This window comes from Boeremia exigua (assembly GCF_020726555.1).
Source record: "Boeremia exigua strain MPI-SDFR-AT-0100 chromosome Unknown C7974scaffold_4, whole genome shotgun sequence".
In the NCBI taxonomy this organism is placed as follows: domain Eukaryota; kingdom Fungi; phylum Ascomycota; class Dothideomycetes; order Pleosporales; family Didymellaceae; genus Boeremia; species Boeremia exigua.
The window spans coordinates 753,536-773,789 of record NW_025763521.1 but is presented as its reverse complement, the minus strand read 5'-3'; the positions used below and the strand labels follow the sequence as shown (position 1 = coordinate 773,789).

At 57.7% G+C, this 20,254-nt stretch overlaps 7 protein-coding genes across 7 annotated transcripts; 3 read left to right on the top strand and 4 right to left on the bottom strand.

The window, feature by feature from the left end:
- Positions 1-236: 236 nt before the first annotated feature.
- On the top strand, positions 237-1,501 carry C7974DRAFT_145632 (ureidoglycolate hydrolase). The gene has a single exon (XM_046135683.1). The coding sequence runs from the start codon at positions 491-493 to the stop codon at positions 1,451-1,453; it is 963 nt and encodes a 320-aa protein (XP_045998881.1). The 5' UTR covers positions 237-490; the 3' UTR covers positions 1,454-1,501.
- Positions 1,502-1,875: 374 nt separating this feature from the next.
- On the bottom strand, positions 1,876-5,457 carry C7974DRAFT_145630 (armadillo-type protein). Its single transcript, XM_046135682.1, has 4 exons — positions 5,222-5,457; positions 4,952-5,171; positions 2,761-4,898; positions 1,876-2,708 (listed from the first exon to the last, which is right to left on the bottom strand). The coding sequence occupies exons 1-4, from the start codon at positions 5,402-5,404 to the stop codon at positions 1,968-1,970; spliced, it is 3,282 nt and encodes a 1,093-aa protein (XP_045998880.1). The 5' UTR covers positions 5,405-5,457; the 3' UTR covers positions 1,876-1,967.
- A 733-nt stretch (positions 5,458-6,190) lies between these two features.
- C7974DRAFT_432533 (uncharacterized protein) lies at positions 6,191-8,305 on the top strand (the record flags this gene model as incomplete). Its single annotated transcript, XM_046144860.1, has 3 exons — positions 6,191-6,391; positions 6,439-7,407; positions 7,460-8,305. The coding sequence occupies 3 exons, from the start codon at positions 6,191-6,193 to the stop codon at positions 8,303-8,305; spliced, it is 2,016 nt and encodes a 671-aa protein (XP_045998879.1).
- A 148-nt stretch (positions 8,306-8,453) lies between these two features.
- Positions 8,454-11,751, bottom strand: C7974DRAFT_145598 (uncharacterized protein). The gene is made up of 6 exons (XM_046135681.1): positions 11,169-11,751; positions 10,930-11,115; positions 10,729-10,878; positions 10,590-10,680; positions 8,701-10,420; positions 8,454-8,646 (listed from the first exon to the last, which is right to left on the bottom strand). The coding sequence occupies exons 1-5, from the start codon at positions 11,400-11,402 to the stop codon at positions 8,703-8,705; spliced, it is 2,379 nt and encodes a 792-aa protein (XP_045998878.1). The 5' UTR covers positions 11,403-11,751; the 3' UTR covers positions 8,454-8,646; positions 8,701-8,702.
- A 1,169-nt stretch (positions 11,752-12,920) lies between these two features.
- C7974DRAFT_411128 (transcriptional activator spt7) lies at positions 12,921-16,366 on the bottom strand (the record flags this gene model as incomplete). Its single annotated transcript, XM_046143529.1, has 2 exons — positions 12,921-13,365; positions 13,413-16,366. 2 exons carry the CDS (start codon positions 16,364-16,366, stop codon positions 12,921-12,923), a joined length of 3,399 nt encoding a protein of 1,132 aa, XP_045998877.1.
- Positions 16,367-17,238: 872 nt separating this feature from the next.
- Positions 17,239-18,406, top strand: C7974DRAFT_389940 (uncharacterized protein). Its single transcript, XM_046141424.1, has 3 exons — positions 17,239-17,370; positions 17,512-17,747; positions 17,801-18,406. Exons 1-3 carry the CDS (start codon positions 17,346-17,348, stop codon positions 18,152-18,154), a joined length of 615 nt encoding a protein of 204 aa, XP_045998876.1. The 5' UTR covers positions 17,239-17,345; the 3' UTR covers positions 18,155-18,406.
- A 226-nt stretch (positions 18,407-18,632) lies between these two features.
- C7974DRAFT_389936 (40S ribosomal protein S26) lies at positions 18,633-20,059 on the bottom strand. The gene is made up of 5 exons (XM_046141423.1): positions 19,731-20,059; positions 19,527-19,654; positions 19,260-19,379; positions 18,836-19,198; positions 18,633-18,766 (listed from the first exon to the last, which is right to left on the bottom strand). The coding sequence occupies exons 1-4, from the start codon at positions 19,751-19,753 to the stop codon at positions 19,110-19,112; spliced, it is 360 nt and encodes a 119-aa protein (XP_045998875.1). The 5' UTR covers positions 19,754-20,059; the 3' UTR covers positions 18,633-18,766; positions 18,836-19,109.
- Positions 20,060-20,254: the final 195 nt, after the last annotated feature.

Genomic DNA, 20,254 nt, shown 5'->3' with positions numbered 1-20,254 from the left:
GGGCAGACGGGGGCAGACGGGGACAGACGGGGGAACGACCACGCAGCGGCAAAGGGGCGCGGGGCTTGTCGACGTCGCAGCGGAGGTCTGGGGAGATGTTCGACAGTCACAAATCCGCCGCACGCAAATCGCACGCAAATCGCCTCGAGCCCCGGCTGCGCTAACGTCGGCCCGCTATTGCCCGTTCGCGCTGGAGCAGCGCGCCCACCACGCGTGGAGGCGCCACGCCCTCGCCATGCAGAGCGACGGGCGCAGGCACAGGCACCGGCCGCCGCTGCTGCGACCGCCCCGGGCTCCAGCAGCGCGCTGCACCGCATGCCCGCGCCGGCACCTGCACCTCCAGCCCGCTATCGCTATCTTAGCGCGTCGGTTGCGCCCGCGCTGATGCTGCCACAAGCTCCCGCGCGCAGCGTCCCAGCCCCAGCGTCCAGCCCCAGCGCGGCTGCGTCTGCTGCGCTCCACCACCGCCGTGCGCCCTCACCACCGCGCCATGCCGCCCTCGATGCCATGTCCGTCCATCCGCATCCCCATGGAGCTGCTGACGCCCACTGCCTTTGCCCAGTTCGGCGCCGTCGTTGAAAACCCCGCCACCTCGCCCAGCTCGCGGCTGCCCATCCCGCAGCGCGTGCCCCCGCCCGAGCATGTCGTCGCCAACCAGGGCTCGGCGACCAAGTACCTGGACGTCACGCACATGGCGAATCTCTACAGTCTGGCGCCCTCGAAGAAGCCCGCCAAGGCCGTCATGAACATGTTCGTGTGCTCGCCACGCAACCTCCGCACCAACGAGCCCAGCGCGAGCATCCCCAGCTCGTGGGGCGACCTCGATCTGGACGAGGACGAAGACGGCAACGGCGACCTCGACAGGCAACTGCTGGACGTGACCATCCTCGAAAGACACCCCTTCACCACCCAGACCTTCATCCCAATGGGCCTCGCCGCGCAAGACAAGCACACGCAGTACCTGGTCATCGTCGCGCCGACCCTCCCAGCCAGCGCCTCAAAACGCCACATTGGCCGTCCGCCGCCGTATCCCACGCCTCTTGTCGAGAGGAAGCGGAGTTTCAGAGACATCTTTGCAAGGGCCCGGCCCGCTCCGTACTCCACCGAGTCCGCCCCGCCGACATCTCAATTCGACAAACTGCACGCTTCAGCGCGATCGAAGGGGCCGGGACTGCCGGATCTGAAGAACCTTCGCGCCTTCGTAGCAAGGGGCGACCAAGCAGTGACCTACGGTGCGGGGACGTGGCATGCGCCTATGATAGTGATTGGCGACCGGCCCATCGACTTTGTTGTTGTGCAGTTCGCGAACGAAGTGGGCATCGAGGACTGTCAGGAGATTAGTCTCAAGCCTGCCAAGGGTGCCCAAGAGGGTGTCGTGGTCATGGTGGATTCAGATGGCGCGGGAAAGGTGCAGGTCAAGGCAGGTGTTGGGTCTGTGAAAGCAAAGTTGTAAGTTCGGGTGCTCTAATGGTGTTTGCCATGTGTCCTGCGTTCGGCGAATACCTGTCCTTGATTGCTGATTCTTTGAGCTTGATTACTGAGTCTTTGAGCTACAAGTGTCGTTGACCCAGCAGTCTGTGCTGCAGGATTGATGACGCATCACACACCAAGGTTCTGAACTCATACTTGGTCGTTCGCACGAGGAAAATTTGCCAACAGGCCGAAAGCTTGTTGAGTCTTTTGCACGTTTCTACATAATTCAGACGAAGTACTTGGGGAACGGGGGAATCTGTGATAAAATAGTCTAACCAACGACACCTCATCATCTGTTGCACATCTTTCATTTATGAAATGAACGCGAACGCCACCCTATGCCTAATTCCTCCTCTGGCTCTTCGAACAGCAGCCGCAAAAGTCGCAGCAGATTGATCGTCCCGTTCTCTGATGCGTCGAGGTGTTGCACCTTCGATTCCTAGTTCTTAGTTCACCAGCTGTAGTGCTCGCGGCAGCTTATACCCATTCACCTCCTAGCTGAAGTAGGCCTGAGCTGTGCGCTGCTGCTCTGTTGTCAAGCTGCTGGCGACCTGGCCGAGATTTGTGCTGGTGGCCTGGATCAAGCTCTTGACAGCGTTGACGACATGTGTGGCGGTCGTGCCCTGCAGTGTCTCGGCCTCGAGTGCCTGAACGGTGAATGTGAAAACCTTGGCGGGTTGCGAGAACACGGCCTGGTTCTGCTGCTCGATGAGTTTGGCCAAGAAACTGTAGGCGAAAGGCGCCGCCTCCTCGTCATTTACAATCGGGAGAGTGTCGACCCATGCGGTGGCTACGTCTTGCCAGTTCTGGACCTTGGCTGTGTTGTGGAGGAGGATCTTGGCAATGGCCGCCGATGCGTTCTCTGTCGCGAAGACGTCGTCGTCATTGCGAGCGTTGGGTCGCTGGCAAACCTGGAAGAGGGTAGGCAGCGAGGCAGCTGCAAAGTCCGACCAGGCCTCGCCGCCCTTGTGAGCAGCGACACCAACACCGTAGACAGCAGCCTGTCGGTTGGCAGGGACATCATCCTGCATACCGGCAATGAGCGGCTGAATGATCTGTTGGCTGTATTTCCACGAGTCGGGTCCGGCGAACTCGAGAACATCGTCGAAAATGCAGATAGCCCATTGGCGCTGGGTAGGGTCCGGGTTGATAACGGCGCTAGAGTAGAACTCCATCAACTTCTCCCAGTGGGGCAGGAACTGTGTACCTAGGTTCTTGAAGACGGTGTGGAAAGCCTGCAAGATGGTTAGACTGTTTCTCTCAACATGGCACATGCTTAGAACGTACCTTGTTCATGTCGGACAACAGGTTCTGGTCGTCCTCGATAGCGAACAAGATCTCCTCAGATACCTCTTCGCCATCTTCGTTCTCGGCCTGCTCCTCGAAGCGATCCTTTACACGCTCTTGGTAGTCGACCAAGACACTGCGCGCGCTCTCGATGAAAGCAGCCATGTGGGTCTGCGTCAGGCAGTTCTTGCCAACGCACTCCAAGCATTCGTAGAAACACTGATACATTTCTGCAAGAGTATCAATGGCGGGCTCGGTGCTCAGAACCTCGAGCACACGCTCAACAGTGCGCTCCCACAGCTGACCGAGCTGTGTCGACCCTGGACCGTGTGCCTTCTTGTAAGCATTCAGAAGGGCAGGGACACACTTTGCGGACGCAACACGAACTGGGTCGTGGAAGAAGAATGCCAAGCCAGGAAGAGCAATCTTGTCCATAATGTCGTTGACATACGGCTCGAAAGCATCCTCCAGGACCTGCGCGTAGATGACGATGAGCTCAATAGCCATGTGCTTGTCGTCGAGGATGCTGGTCTTGATACCAATAACCTTGCCCTTGAGGGGAACAAGTTCCCAGCCCTCCTCATCCTGGATCTGAGCCACCTGATCCTCATCATCGAGCAGCTGGATATCGGCCTTGGCACCAGCCAGTTCGGTCAGAGGGGGAATGACACCTGCCAAGTAGGGCACGAATTCACGACCCATGACACGGCACATGCGGCCCCAGCAGTGAAGCAGGTACGATGCTTGCGGGTCATCGGAATCGGTAACGCTGTTCTGGATATGGCCAAGCAGCTGCACCAGGTTCAGTGCATCCTGTCCCATCCTCTCCTTTCCGACGGCAAGAGCAATCAGAGTCGCGCACTCCATGGCCTTTGCGCGCAAGAGCCGGTACTCCTTGGACTGCTCCTCTTGCAGAACGCGGAAGAGCAGCGGCATTAAAGTGTTGTAATAAGTGCCAAAAGCAGTCTCGGCGGAGTCGGCGACAGTCGCAATGGTAGAAAGCGCCTGCTCCTGCACAAAACGCTTGGGGCTTTGCAGGAGGTTGAGGAGGCGGTCCAAGAGCTGGTCCAGATAAGGGGCGAGGATCTCCTTCTCGGCCTCCTCGCAGAAATTGACGAGGGCAGCAGCAGCGTGCGCCTGGACGCGAGGCTCGGCAGACTCCAGCACGGGAATGATGTTTGGCAGCACGACTTGGTGGTATTGGCCCTGCATTGTTCCTGCAAAGTCAGTGCTCATCTGACCAACAGCATTGCACCCAGCCCAACGCACGCGGGGGTGCGGATCGTGCAGAGCAGGGATGACGAGGTCTAGGACCTTGTCGAGCTCGCCAATCATCAGCTCCCGGCAGCCCTCGGAGATGGCAGAGATGGCCATGAGTGCTGCGTGCCTGTCCCGCCACGCTGACGAAGTCATCATGCGGGGCAGCCAGTTGAATGTCGGAGGCAGGATGGCCTGTCCGCCGAGCTTGTTGGCCAGTCGGTCCATGCACTGCTCGCCGGCGACGTGGTTGGAGTCGCTCTCCTCGTCGAGATCCTCGGAGACGTTCCACTCCTCGGCATCGTCATCGTCGGCGCCGACGTCGGTCATGAGAGACAGGCACTGGGTGACCATGTCGTTGGTGAAGTTGGGGTCCTTTTTGCACATTTGCGGGGCGTTGTCGGCAAAGGTGGCCATGAGCTCGAGGGCGTTCTGGCGGGCGGTCTCGCCGAGGTCCTTGTCCTGGATGACGGAGATGCTGAAGTGGACGAGGCTGTTGAAGAGGGGCTTGAACATCTTGGGGGCGACCTCGGCGAGGTCGATGAGCGAGATGAGGGCCTTGGTGAGCAGCTCGGCATCGCGCGAGTCCTTGATGGGCGGCAGGATGTTGAGGATCTCGGGGACGAGGCCAAAGTACTTGGACTGGGCCTTTTTCGTGATGGAGCGGAAGAACGAGGCAAAGGCCTCGACGGCGGCAATGCGCACGGCCGTCTCGCTGTCGGCAAAGCCGCCCTTGAAGGCGCTCATGACGACGTCCTCGTGCTGCTTCTCGATGATCTGCGGGGTGGTGGAGAAGATGCGGAAGGCATTCTCGCGCTGGGCAGGCACCTGCGACTGGCTGGCCTGGAACAGGGCGCCTAGCAGTTCTGGCCATGCGACTCCTGCGGCGGGTTAGGCGGGGGCTCTGGGCGGAGCGGGGGGGGGGGGAGGCTACCTTCGTCGGTGTGCTGGCGCGCCAGCTCGGCCACGGCGTCGCCGACCTTGGAGCGGACCGAGTTGTCGGCCTCGGTGGCCAGACACTGCAGCAGCTTTGCGCGGATGGCGTCGCGCTCGGGGGCCTGCAGGGTCAGGAACAGGTCGGCGGTCTGGCCCGAGGCCGTCTTGCGCGGCTTGGACGACTGGCGGCGGAAGATGACAGCGGCAAAGGTGCGGGTCTGCAGGCAGGTCAGCGGCGGCGGGCGGGCAGGCACGGCGGGCGGCGTACGGGCGTGGCCTGGGCCAGCTCAATCTGCTCGGACAGGCCCATCAGGAGCACCTCGGGCCGCTGGGCCACCCATTCGTCGTTGAGCTGCTGCTCGGCGGCGGTGCGCGTGACGTTGTCGGGCGACTGCAGGCCCTGCAGCAGGTTCGCGAGCGCCGTGTGCACTTCGGCCAGGAGGACCGACATGGCGGCGGCAGGCGGCGGCGGGCAGCGGTGGGCGGCGGGCTGGGCGGACGACGTCGCGCGAGGAGCGGGCGGGAGGGTGGGCGGCGCCGGCGTGGGCTGGGCGGCCTCTGGAGCGCGTGCGGGCTAGAGGGGAGCGCGGAGGGAGCGCGGTGGGAGCGCGAGGGAGGGCGGCCGGGGGAGCGTCGTGGGTGCGTCGTGCGTCGTGGGCGCTCCGGCGGCGAGGTGGTTGCACTGGTTGCTGTGGCAGTGTGGAAAAGACTGCCCCCGCCCCCAAACAAAAAGTCAAGAGCAAGGGTGTGTTGACGGGCAGCCCCTCGCCGACTCATTGGCTGTCGCGCCTCGCTTCCGCCATGACGACGGCGAGCGCGTCCCCGGCCCACGCGCAGCGCGGATGGGACGCGGCCTGCCAGCCAGCCAGTGTGTCGCTGCGTCGCTGCAGGGGAGACGGCGGCCTGGGTAGCCAGCAGCCAGCAGCCAGCAGCCTGCCTGCACCAGACGTTCTGCCTGCACTGCACTCGCGCGACGCCCGCCCGTGGCCAGCGCCGCCCGAGCCTGCCGTGCTGCAGAGCGCAGACCTGCCCTGCCCCTAGCTGCGCGCGCCTGTGCGCTGTGCGCCGACGTCTGCTCGGCTGGTGCTAGTGCGGCCAGCTTGCCGTGCTGTTGTTTGTCCTCCCTCCGCACCACGCCCTCGCTGCACCACGCCCGCGCCCTCGCCCTCGCCCACCTCCCGCGCACCGCACCGCTGCACCCCGCCGTCGCTGCACCGCCGCCCTCTCCGCCGCCTCCATGTCGCACACCGGCACCATGCGCGGGGCGCCCAAGAACCGCCCGGCGCCCGCGCGCGCGCAGTTCGTCGACAGCCCGTCCGGCATGCCGTCGGGCATCCCGCGCCCCGCCCTCGAGACGCACGCCTCGCACGTCCAGGGCAGCGACGTCGGCACGTCGACGCTCAGCGCCAGCCGCGCAAAGCAGTCCAAGAGGGACGAGGTAACGCCGCCCCGCCGCCCGCTGCCGCCGCTGCTCACCGCCCGCAGGCCATCCGCCGCAAGATCGAGACGGACCTGAACAAGAAGAAGAACCCCGGCGGCCGCGTGCGCCCAACCCGCAAGGCCCCGCCCGGCACCGTCCTGGCCCTCAAGCCCAGCCCGGCCCTGCAGATCCAGGCCTCGACCACCGTCGCCGAGGCCGCCCAGCTCATGGCCGCCAAGCGCGAGGACTGCGTGCTGGTCACCGACGAGGACGACCACGTCGCCGGCATCTTCACCGCAAAGGACCTGGCCTTCCGCGTCGTCGGCGCCGGCAGGCGCGCCCAGAACGTCACCATTGCCGAGATCATGACCAAGAACCCGCTGTGCGCAAAGACCGACACCAGCGCCACCGACGCCCTCGACCTGATGGTGCGCAAGGGCTTCCGCCATCTGCCCGTCATGGACGAGAACCACGACATTGCCGGTATCCTCGACATCACAAAGTGCTTCTACGACGCCATGGAGAAGCTCGAGCGCGCCTACAGCTCCTCGCGCAAGCTGTACGACGCCCTCGAGGGCGTGCAGGCCGAGATGGGCTCCAGCCAGCCCCAGCAGATCATCCAGTACGTCGAGGCCATCCGCCAGAAAATGTCCGGGCCCACCCTCGAGTCCGTTCTGACCGGCCTGCCCCCTACCACCGTGTCTGTGCGCACCTCGGTCAAGGAGGCTGCCGAGCTGATGAAGGAGAACCACACCACCGCCGTCCTGGTCCAGGACCAGGGCTCCATCACCGGCATCTTCACCAGCAAAGATGTCGTCCTGCGCGTCATTGCCGCCGGCCTCGACCCCGTCACCTGCAGCGTCGTCCGCGTCATGACGCCCCACCCCGACTTTGCCCCCATGGACATGAGCATCCAGGCCGCCCTCCGCAAGATGCACGACGGCCACTACCTGAACCTGCCCGTCATGAGCGACGCCGGCGAGATTGTCGGCATGGTCGACGTGCTGAAGCTGACCTACGCTACCCTGGACCAGGTGCGCAGCATCCCCTTGAATTGTTGATAGCATGCTAACACCCACCCACCAGATCAACAACATCAGCACCGGCGACAGCGAGGGCCCGGCCTGGAACAAGTTCTGGCTCTCGCTCGACAATGACACCGAATCCATGATGTCTGGCGAAGGCAGCCGCCTGCCCGGTACCCCCGATGCCCGCTCCATGATGTCCCACAATGACCGCCCCATGATGATGGACCGTGGCGACAGCGTCCTCCCCAACGACTCGGCCTCTCACCACGGCGAATCCCCACCGCCGTCAGCAGTGGCCAGCGCCCACCCCACCGCCATCGAAGACATTCCCTTCCCCTTCAAGTTCAAGGCTCCCAGCGGGCGCGTCCACCGCCTGCAGGTCACGGCCTCCGCCGGCATCGAAGACCTCGTCTCTCATGTCGCCAGTAAGCTGGGCCAGGAGGTCGAGTCCATCGGCGGCATCCCCACTTACGATAACGGCATTCTCTCTAAATCCGGCTTCGCCCTGTCTTATCTCGACAACGAGGGCGATACCGTATCCATCACCACGCACGACGACCTTGTCGAAGCCATCAGCCTCAGCCGCCTCGCTCACCGTGAGAAAGTCGACCTGTTCGTCCACGACCCAGAGTCGTCGCCCATGCCCGCCGAGGTCAATCCTCAACCCGCGCTGGCTAAGCCCGTCTCGCCACCTGAGAGCGTACTCAGGGAGCGCAAGCAGTTCTTCGATGACGAGGAGGAAGATGCACCCAAGCCCAGGAGGGGACAGGCCGCGCAAGCCCCGGCTCCCGAGGTCATTCCCGGCGTGTCCAACGACCTGCTGCTGCCTGGTGCGATTGGCGTGTTGGCTGTCGTGATAGTTGTCGTATTTACCATTGGCAGAGCGTCCGGCTCAAATCGGTAAACATACATGTTGATTAGCAGCGTTGCGAGTGTAGATTCCCCAGATCAGACTGTACCATTAGCTGGTGTTTTTCCTTGTTGATATCCCTAGATTGCTGGATCACGTTGGTCAAAATGTTTACAAGTCGTCTTGAGCATTTGAACGTGATCGCCTCCAGGACTACCACATTAGACTACACTAATTCCTGCGTAGCTGTCTCGTGTACTGTAAATATGCCACGTGATTAAATGCACTGCAGACCGCTCCCGAACTCCTCCGTTCGTGTCCTGCGAGTTTCCCCAACCTACATAACAATGCAGCCATCCACATTGCCAGCATCTGATCTCCTCGCGCGCGAGGCACTGCATCTGTATCAGCTTTTGCAAGGCTGCGGTCAAAAACGCGGGGAAACGTACCTCTACAACTCGCTCTCGGAAGACAGGCTCATCGCCGCACTCATCTGCCCGTCATCTCCATCGTCTCTATCCTCCTCCTCCTCCTTCTCCTTCTCCTTCTCCTTCTCCTCCTTTCCCCCCTCCTCCTCCTTCTCGGCCCCCTTGGCTTGCGTCTTACTCCCAGCCTCGGCCGGAGCTTCAAGCTTGATTTCCCCCTTCTTCTCCTTGGCCTCAGCATGCCCATCCGAGTCAGCTGGGTTGTCAGCCTCTACACTTCCTGCGCGAGGCCGCCTCTCTGTTTGCGTGGGAGCACTGATGATCGGGGGCGCTACAGCAGATGTCAGTGCTGGCGGCGATGCGCGCGCAGCAGCTGTCATATCCATCGGAATGACATCCAGTGGCTCGCTTTGCTCGCGAGGGTACAGAGATTCGATGAGTGCAGCACCCCGGTTGACAATCGGCACGGGGTAATCTGACTCTTCGGGGGTAGATAATGTGCTGACTTGAGTCCGTGCCGCTTTCGGCTCTACAGCGGGCTCAGCGGCTGCAGAGTGGCGTTGTTGCGCCTTGAGAACCTCCACATCTTCCTTGGCTGTAGCAGGCGACTTGGCGGGCGTGTTGGCTTCGGACTTGCGTGGACGACCACGCTTCCTGGGTGTGGTTGTTCGAGCTGGGCTTGTCGCTGTTGAGGGCCGCGATGTCGTTTTGGATTTGGGTGGCGTTGTAAGGTTGATGGCTACAGAGTCGTCTGCCGCCTTTGACGCAGCTGGCGCGTCATCTTCCGAGTCATCGTGGACAATTTCAGACGAGAGTGCGCTCTTGCGAGGGCGGCCACGGCCGCGCTTTGGTGGCTGCGAAGGCGTAGCTTGAGGGCTATCGTTATCTGAATCATCGCGCACTTTGTCCCCGGATAAGTTGTTCTTCCTTGGACGTCCGATCTTGGCCCTCTGCTTCAGCGGATTCTTGGGTGAGCCGTTGGCCTTCGCATCTTCCGTCCCCACGCGGTTTGCATCATCAGGCACGCGATTGGACATCTCAGCTAAGTTTGCATCAAGAGCGTCTAAGAGGGCCCACGTGATGTCATTTTCCTTCACGTCACCGGCCGTCTCCTTTTCTGCTTTGGTCTTGTCTTTCTCGACCTTAGCTCTCGCAACCTTGGCGGCTTTCTTCTCCTTCGGCGTGACAAACTCTTCGTCCTCGTCAGAGCTACCTTTCTTCCAGGCACGTCCTTTACCCTTGAAGTGCTTGGGTTTGTTTGGTAGCGAGGTTTCGAGAGACTGTTCACGCGATAAGAATTCGAGTCCACTCTCGTCGTCGGGTTCAGTCTCGACATCTTCGAATACTTGCGCATCGTGGTAGTAGGGTCGTTGCTGCGCAGGCTTCCTATTACGCAGACCTCGTCTGGTACTAGCAGCTGAGGGATCAGGCGTCCCTTCAGCCGTGAATGACCCGACAGCTTCGTCGGTATTGATATCTGTTTTTAGATTTTCGCTGGTTTCGGTTTTAGATTTGGTAGCAGGGGTGGTCGCAGGTCGTGAGACTTCGGCGATGGAAACATCTCCGTTATCGGTGTCCTCATCGGGCACCATCTCTTCAGACTTCTCTTCTAAGTTTACGGCATCCCAGAGATGGAAGGGTAGTCTTACGAGGAGCGACCTTTTTGACTTCTTGGCAGATGCTTGCTTCGGTGTTGCTTTCTTTGGTGACTCTGACTGCCTAGGCACGGCAGCCGCACGCGGAGCTAGTGACAGTCAGCGTCAGCATCGTCTGAGATGACTTATAGAATGAAGGAACTATCTTGGCATCGATGGGAGACTGGTCCGTGGCTCAGTGCGGCGGATCTTCTGATAAGCGGAAGCCGCAATGTGGGATGGGCACGACATAATTGGCGCAATACAAACACAACTTACCTGAACGAACAGGGAGAGGTGATGCTATAAGTGAGATGTCGACCTCCATAGCATCATCATTTTCGTCTTCGGGTGATATGGTTTCGTCGGACTAGTTGAATGAGTACCACTTCGTATAGGCTTCAATCAAATCACTCACGATGGGCTTTTTCCTCGGCTTCCGCGACGTTGACTTGCGTCGTCCATTTACAGTAAGCTCTGGCACCGCGGACGTCTCTGCCTCTGCGCTGGAAAATGTTGTTTCGACCTCGTCTATTGCCTCTTCATCGGATGCCACAAGTTCTTGCGACTGTAGGTATCCATTAGCATTGATCTCGCGACGCTAGAATCGTCAAATTACCATGTACTTCTTGCGTGGCTTCCGTTTCCTCTTACCCAACGCATTGACTTCGTCTGAATTTGTTGCAGCTGTCGGTGTTGCTGAACCTGCAGTACGTGCCGCTCCGTTGCCGTTGGTTGTCACAGTCTTCCTTGGGTTGTCACCCGGAACACGTGAAATACGACGGCGTTTCGCACTTTCCTCATCCTAATTTCATCAATGAATCAGTTGCTTTTCAATGATTAGTTCAGCTAACGTACTGAGCCGCCATCTTCATTCCATACCAGTGAAGCTACATAGAACAGATATCCGCCGTACACCCGGTCCGTTTGACGCCAGGCCTCGTACGAGAGATCGGTTTTGGGGTGGTCCTTTTTGAAGTCTTTGTATGCATCTTTACCCCATTGATTGATCCAAGATTCAAAAGAGACGTGCATTGGTGGCTTTCCATTCCAGTAATCAGGCGACCGCCGTGTGTCACCGTTGACAGCCATGGCCCAGAGATATGCCTCAATGGGGCGCAGGCGGTGCTTTCCAAGAACTACAGTCAAAGGGAAATGACTGAGATTGACTGAAATGACAGGGAGTGATACGAAGGGAAGAGTTGCTGAATGGATCTCCTGTGTGCAGCGACGCGGCGTGATGCGCGTGATGCTGATGTGTTCGTTGTGATGGCGGTGGAGTGAAGTGTCGAATCCGAAGGTTCCAAGTCCCTTTCAGAGCAGATCCATGCCTCGTGGCACGTTAGCTTCGAGAACAAGCACAATGAATTTGCGACGTCAATTACGATACAACTTACTAATACATTAAGTATTTAGATAATCTCTGACGCGACACTGCTCGTGCACGTCATTTGGTGGATGTGGAATGGGAGGTTTGCGACAGGGTAGGGAAAAGACAATGACGCTAAATCATCCAATTTCAGCTCGGCAACCTATCGATTCCAGTGTACTCGTTCGACCACAGTTTCACTTATCGCAAAACCGCTCCCAGTCACTAAAAGGTCCGAACTCTTGTGCTGACTGAATGATTCTATGTCATCTACGTGACCATCCGTACACGACATAGGTAAGAAATGCCCACCTAGCAGGTCATGCTACCTTCGTCATCGAAGATATGTTTAGCACAAGCTTGATGCAGTTGCCATGTCAGATGTAGAGAAACTTTAGCCGTCACCTAAAATGCCTATCTAGCATCTAGAGACTGGCTTATCATCCAATGAATGTCAGATAGATCTGCTTGTTGTAACCTGCACGAAAATGCCAGACATCAACCTCGTCCTCAGTGTTTCTCAGTGCTTGGTCAGGTGAGGCCGAGGGATTCCGGCTTGCACCTTCATACGGTTATGTGCTTAGGGTTCGCTTGATTGTCATGCGCACTGCGGACATGTGCAAGAAAAATTGCTTTGTTGCAACTCATTGCATCAGTCTTCGGTAGCTCAGGTACGATTTCGTTTCGCCCAACTGGCTCTCCAGCTCTAAGTTACGACACAGACACATATAGACAGCACTGAACTTCTTAAAGCTTTGGATTCAACACTATCATTGCCCCGCTGTCGCAACGTATGCCGCATCCGGGGGACAGATATATACAAAGCCCATCCACCTCCCAATCTTATTCCAGAGCACTACACGCCATTGTGCTCAAAAGCAAGCATCCACAAACCGATGGGTATACAAAGAAGCTCCCCACCACCAAAATAATAAAGTAAGCTTAAAGCAGTGAACGACCGCGCCATGCGAAACGCCGGAATAAAATCGTTGGTACAGTAGCCGGGCGCAGATGTGATCGCCGATAATGGCTCGTCTCTAGGCGTAGAAGAGGTAATAGCAATAACCTATCGTGGGTGCATTAAAATTTTTATGTTCGGCCAGAATGCGTTTCAAACTGTCCAAGGCCGTGTACTGAAGGTGATAGTGACGCTGTAGTGACTGTTTCACGTCTTTCTGTTAGGAAAGGTTCTCTGCGATGAAGAGCGCTAGTGCGCCTGCAGTAAGTCTTTCGTCAATTTCCTAAAAAGACTCGGGTGGGCTGGGCATGCCGCTACCATCGTCCTTCTCTGGTTCCTGGACGCTATGTGCGTCCTGGCGCGGCTCAAGCTTAAGCTTGCCAATTGGTTTTCCTAGACTCTTGAGTATACCAGCAGGCGCAGTGCCCGCCTCGCCGTTCTCCTCTTTTTCTTCATCAAGCTTGCGCTTCTTACGGGCGAGCTGTTGCTGTTCCCGCAGTGGGCGTTTGCGAGGACTCGAGATTTTACCAGTGGGTGGCAGACGAGGCTTGGGGAAGCGCTGTTTGGGTGGAAGATCATCATCTTCAACAAGAGCTCCGTCGCTGTTACTGTGAAGCTTATTGAGAAGCCAGTCTCGCACAAGACCAATCTGGCTCTCGGCGACCTGTGTGGTGACCGGCTCGAACTTCGCTGGCTCCTCCATGATGTTGCCGGTGGCAGCGACATTGCTACTGTGGTCAGCAAAAGGTTCACGTAGTCTAGAATGAGTGCATACCTGTTGTCTTGTCTGGCATATGCGTTGTGTACCCTATTCTGCAGCAAGTGCAGTGGCACACTGAACGTTAAGCCAAACTCTCGGTCGAGTCCCAGTTCCTTGAAGCCGAAAAAGTCTTCACCAATATCCTCAGCAAAATCACCCCCAACGAATTGCTCACTACCATCATTAAAGGCACCTGCACCATCTGCACCCACGTTGTCCAAAGCCGGTCGAAGTAGCTCGGCGTAGTATGCGCGCATTCGATCATGCATACTATCCAACTTTGTGCCGAGTCGTTCAACATCGTCTTTGACATACGTCTCGAGAGACTCTAGGTCAACGCCATTGACATGCAGCGAGTGCAGGATAGCCTCCTCCTGAGTAAAACGCGGTACCCAGTCTGTAGAATGACCCCCTTCCGTAACAACTGGAGTTTCGGCTTTCATCTTGGGCGTCTCGTGGTAGATACCGAAAGACTGCACTAAATTTTGGAAGAATCTCGCTGCAATGTCGGTCACAGCATCCAGCGCAGAAGGTTGGAACTCCTCGAAGCCAGCGTGGTAAAAGATCTTACCGACACTACGCTGTAGAGCTGCGCGGCAAACATAAGGTGCCATAGGTGGTCCCTCTTCTGATACCACCATGGGTGCAATGTCCGCTTCGTGGAATGGCTGAGGCTCGTACTTTTGGAATTGGTTTTGATACAGCTGGGACTGGAGCTGCATCTGTTTCACGATTCCGATTTTGGCGCAGATTTTCCGGGTCTCTTGTAACGAGTTCATGTTCTTGTCCATCCGTTCTGTCAAAGCACTGTCCGGGGCTGTGAATTGGCCTTTGGGGAAGATGCGCATGTACTCTTCGCGTTGCTGGACAACATGCCCTTCGGCATCCTCGACCCACTGCAATGTGTCGTTGAGGTCTGGGACTACGCAAACAGGATCATAGTAGTCCGGGATATGGCGCTCCTCCTCGTCTTGGATGCCCTCAGCAAGTGATTCGCCGGCGACTGCTTGGACACCGTCCTTGCCGTCCGGTGCCGAAACAGCACCTTTTGCAGTGTCGGCATCAGCTTCCTTTCGATGGCGGAGCCATCTTCGCATACCAGCCTTTGAGCGCAAGATTGCAGGTTCATCGGGCTGAAGTATCTCGTCGCGAAAAAGACGGTGTCGTTCAGCGGCGATCATAGCTCGATCCTTCTTAGTGACTTGTTTCCAGGTTTTGTACTCTAAATCGTCAAGATCCGCGTCTTCCTCCAACGCAAATCCGCTGACAGAGGCACCAGTACCGTCTACTTCAGAAAAATCTGCTTGACTTCCCGGTGCGCCACTCCGTAAGACCCCATTGGGCCCAAAGGGTGTCAATGCACCAGGTGGTGGAGGAGTTGAGAAGCCGTTGACACTTCCTTCCATCTCGGAGTCAGCACGTAGAAACTCATTCTTCAGATTTGACACAGTACTGTTCAAAGACGGTACTGGCGGCTTGGTCTCGGGCGCTGGCGTGCCTTCTGAGCCTGCAGGAGGTGCCTTTCTTGCGTTGTTCGAGCCTTTTCCACCCTTGCTAGGCGCTTTTCGACCTCGTGACGCCATAATGGGTTCCTCGTCTTCGCTATCATCAGCGCCGTCAGCATCGATGTCGCCGTTTCGCATCCTTCTCTCTTCGGCCTCGACCTCAGCACGGTCACGAATGGTGATGTCTGGAATGAGTGGTACAAGCTTCTCGGTCTCTTTCTTCATGTGCAGAGCTTTCTTGCGGAGGAAATGGTTGGGGTCGGCGTTGTACTTTAAGCAATTAGACCATATCAACATCAAATCGTCAACAAAGTCCTTCTTTGACTTATACTGCAGCTGCTTGAGCTTCTTCATCATCGTGCCGATGTCCATGGGGTGTTTGATGACATTGTAGTAGTCCGGCGCTTCCCTTTTGTTGACACGTTGAAGGAAGGGGTGCGCGTGTTCACCAGCTTTGAGCTCCATGAGCACTTTCTCGACGCTTTCGTACAACTCCTCCTGGCCAACACGGTCCTCGTTTGCCCACTTGCTTCTGTTCTTGCGAACCTCGCTAATCAGGCTGCGCAGTTGAGCATCAGTGGCATGTACACGATCTCGCTGGGCGTCGATGCGGGAGATGAGATGTTTGAGTGTGAGACTTGAGGCGCCGAGGTTTGTGGTGCTGAGGGTGCCTTGCTGGGGGGCGGCGACGGCAGTGCCATTGGCTGGGGCGGTTGCAGAGGTGCCAGATGTCTCCTGCTCCACTTGTCGATCGAGTTCGTCAAGCTTCTGCTGCTCCAGCATGGCATCGCGGTCGCTCTCCAGGGTGTAGAATAGGGTCTGGAAGCTCTTCTTCGCGGCGTCTTCAGCGGCCTGTTTGTCCTGCTGCAATTGCTTGCGGACATCGTCCGAAGACTTGGCCTGGTCTGATGACGGCGTGCCCGTCCGGTCGTGGCTATTCTTGTGCAGGAGAGGTGGTGCGCGGGCGCTTGGCGTGGTTGGGCCGGCAGCGACACGGTTGAGGACACTCTTGGCCAGCAGCGGCGAGGTGTGGGTGTCATCGTCGTCGTCGTCATCGTCATCGTCGCCGTAGTCGTCCTCATCGATGGCGCGCGCGGCCTTCTTTGGTGTCGCGGTCGGGCGCGCGTCATGCGCCGGCGGAGCGTCATCGGACGAGGGCCTGGGTGCAGCATCGAGGGCATCAAGCAGGTCAGCCGCGTTAGTCCCGCCCAGCACCGCGTTGAGGCGCGCTTCGGTGCGCAGGTACTGCTCGCGCCAGCGCGCTGTACGGGGGTCCTCCTCGGCGATCGAGTCGGCAGCCCCCTCCCCCAGACCGTGTGCATTTCCGCCGCTGGACATGGTCTCGTCGGTCAGCGTCGCATTGGGCGTGCGCAGGCGGGTCGCATTGGGCGCTGCGTAGGGCGCGCGGGCATGGTTGGGGCGTTCTTTGCTGGATGGCCGCTGTGCTGATGCCGCGAGGGACATGTCGTTGCTCTCGCGGTGTGGGGAGCCTTGGCGCTACCGCACTGGAGCGGCCTCACAGGGAAGGCCGGCTAGGATGGCGACGTCCTGCCTCGAGCGGGTGTCGCACTGCGATAGAATCTAGCATGGAAGCAGCCAGGCGGGCAGAGAGGCAGATAGCGATGGCTCTGCGATGAACCAAGTCGTGTCGGCGCGCGTCTTGATGAGCGAGTGCACACGGCCTGCGAAGGACTGTGGTCGAAAGTAGGTTGGTCGTTGCTGCCACCAGTGCGGCTTTCCAGGCTAGCGCGTCGGCACACGCTGGGATCGGCCACCTCCAGCAGTTCCCCAATATCAAGACGTCCCCACTTCGACCCTGCTGAGGTCGTGTGATCGGCAAACTGTGGACGCTGGCGATTCTGGCAATTTGCTCGTGTATGCAGCGCGTCTTCACACACGACGCGACGCGGCAGACAAGGCACTTGCACGGGCTCCTCCTCTAGTGCAGCTGGTGTGTCAGATCAGACGCCGTGTCGGCCGTGTCCTGACAGGCGCACAGCGCTGGAATGTTGACTGCTATTGACTGATGCTGCGTGTCTTTGGCTACAGGCTCAAGACGAATGCTGTGCGCTGCTCGCATTCGGCGATCAATGCTGCATGCGACGCCCACTGCGCCAGACCCTTTGTGTCACAAGCCGTGACGGCACGCTGCCCAAGGGGGATATTGGCACCTAGGTGGCAGAAATCAAATGAAGGCTGGAGCAGTCGACTAGCACACTACAAGTCAGAGACGCCTGCATATCAGGGCTGCAGCCTCGGCGGCAGCGGGTGAGACGCACCACCTGGCCTGCTGGATCCGGTTAGTCGCTCGTGGCAGCAGTTGCATCACCGCCTTACAAGCTCTCAGGCGGTCGCAGATCCCCAGCCACCCGGCCTCGCCGAACACACAGACGAACCCTTGCTATGCTTTGCAGTCAATTATAGCATTCTACCGACTACCAACATGCGCATACGAAAGCCCTTCGCTGGTACGCACCCACGTCATACCTCCGCCACAGCTGCGCTCCAGCACATGCGAGGCCGCTGCCAGCGCGGACCCTCGGGCAGCGCAGCTCTGCAGCTCTGCAGCTCTTGCAGTCTGCGAACTACACATTGCTGACACGCTTCAGGTGCCTTTGTCGCCCTGATCCTCATCTCGGCCGCCGCCGGCTTCTCCCCCTCCGACTACTCAATCCCGTCGTACAAGCAGTCCGACAAAGCCCTGCACTTCGTCGCCTTCTTCTTGCTCACACTTACATTCTACTGGATTCTTGAGACATCGCGGCGCAAGGTGCTGCAGTTCACGCTCCTGGTGTGCACGCTTGGACTGGGCGTTGCGAGTGAGGTTGTGCAAGGGTTGCTGCCGGTATGAACAATCCTGCTGTCGGAACCAATTGGATCATGCTAACGGTCATACAGATTGAACGCGAGTTCGACCCCTACGATATCGTCGCTAATGTCGCCGGTTCCGCGCTTGCCATTGCGCTGTGTAATTGGTACCACAAGCGCATGATTGAGCGTAAGCGGATGGCGCGCGGATACAATGCTGTGGCTGGTGACGACGAAATGGACGTCGAGCTTGGCGAGACCGTCGGAGGGCAGGAGACGGGAGTAGTCAGGTCAGCGGTGGAGGACGAGCTAGACCGCTGGGACGAGAATGCGGAGGACTGGGAAACTACCGATCCAGATCCGGTAATTGGAAACGGCGTAAATGCGGCGACGGTGGTTGCGGTGGCCGAAGACATGGAAGATGGAAAGAAGCGTAGCGATTGAGACGCTTCCATCGGTTGTCTGAACGATTGTATGATCACGAAATGCATACCAAAGCGAACTTGAGAGGATATACGAGAAACTGCAATCAACATCCTTGTGCATGTGCGAGGACTCGATGCGATTTGATGTGTGTAGCTTTTCACAGCCATCAGCCAATCTTGGTGATTTTGAAGCTCCAGCCCAAGCGTTGTCTCACGAGCAAGCCCCTAGACAAGTTTGTGACTCGTCTCTGAGGTAGTAGAAGAGATGATAGATGTTGTATGTATTACAATCGCATCTCCGATGGTTTACAAGAGAAATTACTTGTAGCTACCATGCACTCACTACCTTCTGCAGCACGTAGGTAAGTAGTCAATGTGTCACAAGACTTCGTAGCAGCTAGCTGTTAACAAAACATAACCTATAGAGGTATACAAAATGTTTTAGCTTTAATGTTAGCACTTTATTATTTAGTCTAGTGTGCTTCACTATTACTTGCAGAGAGGTGCTGCTAGAAGAAGAATATTTAAGGATCTACATTGATTACTTACTCCTGCTATACTGTACTTCGCACGAGCTATCTGCATACTAGGAGACATCTTTGGATTGCACTGGATCTTGTGGCCTTCTTCCCTGGCGTCACAGTTAGATCTAATACGGGGCAGGCGAGCACGGTTGCGGCGGCCTGTGGTCGTCACATACATATCGCAGGTGTACTCATTAGTGATGGTTTTGGAACTGTATTGAGTGATTTCATTCTTCTTCGTATCGAATTGCCTCATCAATCTTGAAGGCTACGAGTTGCGCCTCTATGACGGACAAACAAGACTCAATGGCAGAACCGCGCAGAGACTGAATTGCCGGTGTGCTGAAGCATGTGGTATACATTTTTGACATGATCCCACAGCCAGTCTGTGGCTTTGACGCCTCTCCATGTCCTTGCTCAACGTCCTCCTAAGCCCGACATGGTGACAATCTAGGATGTCTTGGCAGCAACCTGAGGTGTGACCTTCTTTCCGTCACGGTTGAACCTAACGCGAGGCGGGGGAGCGCGGTTGCGGCGGCCTGTGATGATCAGATATGCCCGGAGGGGGGGGGGGGGGGGGGGGGGGGGTATGAGACGAACCTTCGCGGGAACGGACGCGCACGATCTTGCCGTGGATAGCGCAGGACACGCAATACTGCAACTTAAGGTACATCTTGGGGACAGTGTACTCGGGGAAGACGGAAGCATCAGAGATGTCACCTGCCCGTTGTCAGTTCCAAGGTTCTTCTTAAGATCAATTCGCCAGAAGCGAACTCAACGATCGTTGAACAGCGGATGTGCGACCCTTACGGATACGCGCATTGTATTGTGTTTATAGAGCGTCGTGGATATCGTGGTGAGACGTACGGATGGCGGCGGACTCGACCATGTTGCGGATGGTGAATCTCTTGATCGCCTTGTCCTTGGGAGTGCATCGCGAGCAGTTGGAGCAGCGGATGGGCTTGACGTGGCCGCGGCCCTTCTTGTTACGACCGCTGTGAGGCTGTTAGCTTTGCCATTTCTGCGAGTTGCGACAGATTCGAAATTTCGCGGTCCGTGGTGGGTGCGTACTTGGATGCTCGCTTCTTGACCATGTTGGGCTGATTCTGAGGACGTGTGAGTGACTAGGCTTCTTCCGCAATGCGAACTGCTCGGGGCACGTACTGTAGATGTGGGATACCTAAAGTCAGTTGATGTCGTGGGCTGGAGAGCTCGCTTGAATTCGAGCCGGCTGTGTGGGCGCTAGAGCTACGCATTGCACAGGCCAAGTAGCGCCGCTAGTACCAAAGCGGCGCCGCACATTGCCCCACAACGAGAGGACTTCATCGCGTAATTGTAGGTATCCGAGCATTCACGAACGATTGCTTGAGATCAAGATGTCTACTCATGGTAACCACAAGTCCGAGAGTCACGTTTTTTGCCACTAGATTTTATTGGTTCGATCTTGAGGCGCAGCTTCACAACGCTCGTTGATTGGTGGAGAAGAGCAGCAGCCTCAACGTGATTCTTGGACTTGTGGTCTCCACTACGGGACACATGAGTATTGGCGATCACGCATCAAGGCTTGTATAACCCGCACGCAAGTAAGGTGTTTT

Coding starts and splice junctions, on each gene's coding strand:
- C7974DRAFT_145598 (XM_046135681.1), bottom strand. CDS start 11,402: ATGGCTGTCAACGGTGACACACGGCGGTCGCCTGATTACTGGAATGGA. Junction 11,116..11,168: donor GGAATGAAGATGGCGGCTCA/GTACGTTAGCTG, acceptor TGATGAAATTAG/GATGAGGAAAGTGCGAAACG. Junction 10,681..10,728: donor AGCCGAGGAAAAAGCCCATC/GTGAGTGATTTG, acceptor TCATTCAACTAG/TCCGACGAAACCATATCACC.
- C7974DRAFT_145630 (XM_046135682.1), bottom strand. CDS start 5,404: ATGTCGGTCCTCCTGGCCGAAGTGCACACGGCGCTCGCGAACCTGCTG. Junction 5,172..5,221: donor AGCTGGCCCAGGCCACGCCC/GTACGCCGCCCG, acceptor ACCTGCCTGCAG/ACCCGCACCTTTGCCGCTGT. Junction 2,709..2,760: donor TGTTGTCCGACATGAACAAG/GTACGTTCTAAG, acceptor ACCATCTTGCAG/GCTTTCCACACCGTCTTCAA.
- C7974DRAFT_389940 (XM_046141424.1), top strand. CDS start 17,346: ATGCGCATACGAAAGCCCTTCGCTG. Junction 17,371..17,511: donor CATACGAAAGCCCTTCGCTG/GTACGCACCCAC, acceptor GACACGCTTCAG/GTGCCTTTGTCGCCCTGATC. Junction 17,748..17,800: donor TTGTGCAAGGGTTGCTGCCG/GTATGAACAATC, acceptor ACGGTCATACAG/ATTGAACGCGAGTTCGACCC.
- C7974DRAFT_389936 (XM_046141423.1), bottom strand. CDS start 19,753: ATGGTCAAGAAGCGAGCATCCAA. Junction 19,380..19,526: donor GGTCGAGTCCGCCGCCATCC/GTACGTCTCACC, acceptor GACAACGGGCAG/GTGACATCTCTGATGCTTCC. Junction 19,199..19,259: donor GCGCGTCCGTTCCCGCGAAG/GTTCGTCTCATA, acceptor TGATCATCACAG/GCCGCCGCAACCGCGCTCCC.
- C7974DRAFT_145632 (XM_046135683.1), top strand. CDS start 491: ATGCCGCCCTCGATGCCATGTCCGTCCATCCGCATCCCCATGGAGCTG.